At 41.2% G+C, this 6,309-nt stretch overlaps 1 protein-coding gene across 1 annotated transcript; it reads right to left on the bottom strand.

Annotated features, from left to right (window-relative positions):
* Window positions 1-3,798: 3,798 nt before the first annotated feature.
* On the bottom strand, window positions 3,799-4,761 carry LOC107157271 (olfactory receptor 51B6-like). The gene has a single exon (XM_015503623.1). It carries the CDS (start codon window positions 4,759-4,761, stop codon window positions 3,799-3,801), a length of 963 nt encoding a protein of 320 aa, XP_015359109.1.
* Window positions 4,762-6,309: the final 1,548 nt, after the last annotated feature.

Raw genomic sequence — 6,309 nt, 5'->3', positions numbered from 1 at the left:
ACACTGGCAGGCCACTGGGCCTGACCCGCCAGGCTGTCACAGGTCTGTTTACCTTGCAAGCGCGAACGGCGGCTCTGCCCTGCCCCTCCTACCACGCCCATGTACCACTGGGTCGCGGGTCTGCCCACCTTACGGGAGCAGGTGGCGGCTCCGCTCCGCCCCCTCTCCAATTGGGGTCACACGACCACCACGCCGGCGAGCCGCTGGGCCTGCTCCGGGCGTGGGCGGCGGCCTGGCTCCTCCCCTCTGGCTCGACGACAAAGCTAGAGAGACTCGGGTGTCTTTGACTTACCCTCCCTACCAGGAGACCAACTGTTTCTGTCACCGCTGGTATTGATGAAGTTCTCTCCTCCGCCGCTTTCTCTTGACATCAGATCTCTGCTATGTTGGTATCCTATGCGAATGGCAGCATTTCGTTCCCTTTGCCGGGTGACCAAAGCAATGGGTGAGTCCTGACCGTCCCTCACAGGCCCCGTCTTAGTCCTATTGCCACTGCCCACGAAGGCTCGGTTGGTATTTACCTCCACAGTACTCAGCAGGACCCGGACTGAGAAGCAGTTTCCGCGGGCTCCTTAGCCCTGGGCCAGAGCAGTTCCAGGAGCTGGAACTCGGCCGCTCCGTGCTCGGTGTATGTTCTGATAGGAGCAGGCTCCAAGAAGCAGTTTCCGCGGGTTATTTAGCACTGAGCCTGAGTAATTTGTCTGTAAGCCACAGGCGAATGGCAGCCTGAAATTACCTGTTCTATGGCTGAATGAGCTGCGATCAGTTGAAAACAGGGATGGTGACGTCAGCTCTCCAAGATGGTGGCCGCTGGCCTCCTCTGTGGTCTGACCGGTGTGGAGAACCGAATTGGACCGCTTCCTTCCCCCGTCTCGAACCCAGAATTCAGCACTGAGTATGGTGCTTGCACAGCTGGCAGAAACTGCAGTGCTGTATCCCTGTGTCGCTATCTCCTCGTTTCCCAGTGCGCGCCACAGACTCTAGCCGTGGGGCGATTTGCTGAATAAGCAGTGTTACCCTCCGTGCGACAAATCTCTCGCGTTTGAGCCCCCGTAGCCAATCCTCGTGCGATGGAAATCCTTCCTCCAGGTTCCGGAGCACCCCACTATTGCTGGAAATTCCTAACAAGATAGCCTTTAGCTGTCCTGACTCGTCATTCTCCCACACAGTGACGCAGCACACGGGGGCAATGCACTCCCCTCGCCGCCATCTTCCCTCCCCCCCAGACTTGCTTCCCCCATCATATCTTGACTGGCTCCCTGTCTATAAGTTCCAAGAAGCCAACTCTGTACTGTGTGCTCTGCCATGCCCTGTTGCCTATGCTAAGCCTTCAAGCCAAGAATCACTGGATCCACTTTCTGACCTGTTCTGTGGAACAGGTTATAGTTGCCATAGATGTGACTATGAAAGGTCCTGATTAAAAAATCATCTCTTTAGGTCAGGTCTACAAATGAGATGCAAGGAATATTTGTTTCAGAAACTCCTTCCTAAGGCCAATTTCTGCATCCTCCCTCCTTGTCTTACCATGTAGCCTGAGGGATTTGAACCTTCGGAATATTATTCTCCACACTCTCTTCCTACCTCCATGTTTGAGGATTAGCCCTGTAACCAGGGAGATGATTAATTTTAAGCATCATATGCTGAGTAGGAAACAATAAGTAGGGAAAAGAGCCTTTTAGTTCAAGCTGTTTTTGAGAATGTGCAGGACCCTGTGGATCTTCACCCTTAGTGATGCCTATGTGAGTATAGGGCACAGGAGAATATTAAAACAGTGCATCAGTAGATTGACACCCTCCCCGCTTGACCCTAGTTTTGAGATGTTCTGCTGGGGCCATCATGGGCCCAGAGTTCTGTTTTGTTTTACAGGACTTGGCTTCACAAGGAGAAATGGAACCTTCCAGTCTTTTATTCCTTTACGGCACTTTCTCTGCTTGCTCCACCCCTCATCTTCAATATAAGGGAGGAGAAAAAGAGAAGAAAGAAAGTTTCTGGATGGAGTCAATTAAAAGTATTTGTTTACAGACTTTGCCAAAAACATTTCTATCCCAACATACTTTTTATTAGTCTGATTCAGCAAGCCTTAGGATCACTGAACTTATAGGGGAAATAAAGATTTATTTTGATATGGCTGAGATTCCCCCTGAATTCATTCCCAAGAAAGTGAGAGAGGAAAAAACTCTGACTTAAGGAATTGTGAGTTTCTATCTTTGAGGTTATTAGATGATACCAGAATTTAGGTTGTTCTTCATCTTGGAAGACATTATAAGACACTATAAAGAAGAAGAATTAACAGACACACAGAGAGACATGGCTTACTTCAAATTTCATCTATTAATTTAATCAAAATTGTATTTTATTGAAAATAATCTGGCTGGTAAGTTCTACAATACAGTAGTGAAGAAGACATATCCCTAACCTTTACAGAGAGCACTTTAGAAGCTATTAAAGGAAAAAAAACCCACAATTTTCACACCATACAAATGCATATACAGCCAAATTGAGTGAACAGAACATAAAGCAAGCAAAAGTAAACACAGAAAAGTTTATTGGATTGATCAGAAAAGAGATTTACTGGCTTGGAAACTGCTCTGAAGATATGATTTTATATTTATTTCCTTAAGTTACTCATAAATCCCAGAAGCTCTAGATAAATGATGATTTTTTTTTAATGTCAAAAGTACCTGTGGCACCCATAGATCCCTTTGATGTTGGCATAATAGTCAGAGACAGGGAAACTCTGTATGAAGGGAATTGAGTGGTCACTGCGTGGTCCCTGGTGTAATACTAGTACGTCATACTCTATATTCTGCTCATAAAAGCATTGCTTTTGGCTTTTGGTTCTATTTAAATCTTGTCATTTGAGTCATGAGTAATGGGTCTTTAGGCAGTCATAAAACCACAAACATCATCTCTCCATGCATAGACAGTGAACAGAATCAAAGTTGAAAGATATTCAGGGCCAGAAAAGACCCTTTTCTCCTCTAGTCACAAACATCACCTTCATCTTCTTCCTTTCTCCCCACTCCACACATGTGACCACCTGTTCTTCAACTCTGTTACTTTAATTGTAACAAGAATACCCCCAGAGTCTTATCTATGATGGATTTCCAATTTAGACTACTACTACTACCACTTCACTATGTGAGAATTCCTTTCTCTCTGTTCAGTGAAATCTGGGACAAACTCATCAAAATGATGGTTTTCTGGGTTTGGAATTTTATCTTTGTTTTGAAAATGTGGTTTTCAACATTATTTGAAAATTATTTATCAAAACTTTAGCTGGGCATACTTTTCACAGATATATTTTCCTAGAGGGACCACTAAAAACTGAGGACAGGGTAAGGCTCATTTCTTCATTTGGTGCTATTTTCTAGAAATAATAGCCAATATCATATGAACAAGAGAGCTGGATGCATGTATGAGGTTTAAAGAAAATAAAACCTTATTTCTAGGTGTATAAGTGATAATACCTGCAGACCACGTGGAAAATTATGGACTTTGACTCATATTTGTGACTTATATTGCAGATTTGAGAACCACATACGTGTGTGTAGGTATGTAACAGGTGCCACATGCTCAATGAATGTGAGAATTTCCTGGGAAAGACAGTTAACTTGGATGTGTACATTTGAGAAATGCTCTTATTACCATACATATATTTTATCATATTAAAATAAAAAATAAATGGCCAAGAAGAATGACATAAATAGCAGAGGTACTGGATGGTTTGCATTGAAATAGTTTTACCTAGTTGCTTCTGCCAACATGGTCAGCTTATGCATCTTCCAAGAATTAAACTCAGACAGCAATTAGTCTTGCTTTAGGACAAGGTAGAGAGAATAGATGAAATATACCAATTTGAATCTGTTTGGTTTTAATGCTATAGATGACAGGGTTCATAAAAGGGGGGAAAAGAAAGCAGATATAGCTCATTGTAACATGGACCACATGAGGAACATGTTTCCCAAACCTGTGAATAAATGTCAGTCCAGCTACAGAGACATAGAATACCAGGATGCAACAGATATGGGAGACACATGTGTTGAGGGCCTTGGCCCGTTCATCTCTAGAAGCAATGCCCATTACAGTCTTGAGAATCAAGATGTAGGAGAAAAAGATGACGAGAAAGTCCAACAGGCCTATGGCAAATACCACCACAACTGGGTAGAGATGATTGAAGGTGATGTCAGCACAGGCTAGCTTGATGACGTCCTGGTGTAGACAAAATGCATGCGAGAGAATGTGGGATCGACAATAGGGTAACCAATACAGGCGAATGATTATTGGCATAATTGATAGACCAGCTCTGGCCAATACTCCCACCCCAATTTTTATTACCTGGGTGTCAGTAAGGATGAAAGCATATCTTAAGGGATTGCGTATGGCAATGAAACGGTCATAAGCCATGGCAAGCAAGACCCCCGACTCCACAATAGAAAGAGTGTGGATAAAGTATGCCTGAGAGAAGCAGGCCCCATGGCCAATCTCTCTGTGGTTTAACCACAGAACACCCAGCACTGTGGGCATTGTGGTCAATGTCACTCCAAGATCTGTAGCTGCCAGCATAGCTAAGAAATAGTACATGGGCTCATGAAGGTTATGGTCATCCCTGATGAGAAAGAGGAGGGTGCCGTTGCCAAGGAGGATGGAGATGTAGGCCACCAATAAAGGGATAGAAATCAAGTGATGTGCCTTCTCCATGCCTGGGAAGCCTGTGAGCAGGAATGGAGAGGTAGTGGTGTTGAACCACATGGATTGCATGTATTGCAAAAAAGGAAAATATTCTTTTCAAGGAAGAAATAAAAACTAGTTATTTAGAAGTTGTCCGCTGAGAACGCTACCTGTTCATAAGATGTTCTTTGGTCCTGACTCCCAATAACAGCAAACATGATAATTTAATCATCTTTCAAAGATTCCTAGGTATGAGAGAATAAGATGTATAAATAACAACTCTACATATTATTCAAGACTTACTATATGCAAAGTCATTGGAGAATACACAGAAGATACAGCAATATGTGCAGAATAGACCTTGTATATTCTACTACCCAAATAAACTGAAAGAAGGAATCATTGTAAGTCAACAGTGCTATCATAGTGTCAGAACTTACAGAGTGTTTTTCGTGCTTCTCATCGTGACTGGTGGTATTGAGGGTGGATATGAAATTTTCCCACAGTATGTGAGGCCTAGAAGATGAGTAGAAAAAAAGATTCTAAGCAACGTTGGACACACTGTATTGCAAAATAATATAAAGAAAAAAATAAAAAAAACACATATACAAATAAAATGTAATAGTTAATTTCAGGGATTAAGTTATGTGCAATATGTTAAAGAAAATTGAGCTGAGGAAGGTCTACAGACTTTTGCAAAGCTACAAAATGACATCAGATTGATGTAGATGTATGTTATCTCCAAAAGAAATACAGCTCTCAGTTATCTAGCATTGTAATACTCTACTTACTGATGCATTTGAATTTTAAAAAATTCAAAATTATATTTTAAAGATATAAAAATGAGCAGGAAAAAATGTTTTATGGTAATTATTAGAAGGTACTGTTTGGTTAAAGCAATAGATAAACTATTTGGAGAAGAAAACAGAAATTAATTATTTAGGAAAATTAAAAAAGATAATTTTGTTTGATTTGGTTTTATTTTTTATTGCCTTTTTTATTGGTGCATTATAGTTGTGCATATTGATGGGATTTGTTGTTACATATTCATGCATGCACACAGTATAATAATATATTTTGGCCAATATCATTCTCCACCATTTTAACCTGCCCTCACTGACTTGCACCCTTAGGTTTTTACCTCTACTGATATCCCTTTGATTCTTAGGAGCTCCAATATCATCTATATTTTCCTTTATCTCTCTAGCTTCTGCATATGAGAGAAAACATTACCATTAGACTTCTGAGTGTGACTTATTTCACTTAACATGACGGTCTCTAATTCCATCCATTTTCCTGTAAAAGCCACAGTTTCACTTGTTTTTTTTTATGGCAGAATAAAACTGAACTATGTATATATATCATATTTTCTTTATCCTTTCATCCATTGATAGATACCAAGCTAGTTCCATAGTTTGGCTATTGTGAATTGTGCTGCTATAAACATGGGTGTGCTTGTAGTAAGTAAGCCTTTAATTAAAAATAATATTTTTTAAAAGCTATAGAATCTAATGGGATTTAATAAAATTGAGAAGACTCTGTGACTCATTGAAATTCTAAGGTATCATCTGGTTCAGGCAATCAAATTCTCGTTGTTCCAACCACAGAACACGGAGCTAATTTCTTTTGTTTTTGGTA

This window comes from Marmota marmota, unplaced genomic scaffold (assembly GCF_001458135.2).
Source record: "Marmota marmota marmota unplaced genomic scaffold, marMar, whole genome shotgun sequence".
Lineage (NCBI taxonomy): Eukaryota > Metazoa > Chordata > Mammalia > Rodentia > Sciuridae > Marmota > Marmota marmota.
Note: the sequence above shows the minus strand (reverse complement) of the source record. Positions and strands in the feature narration are given on the sequence as shown.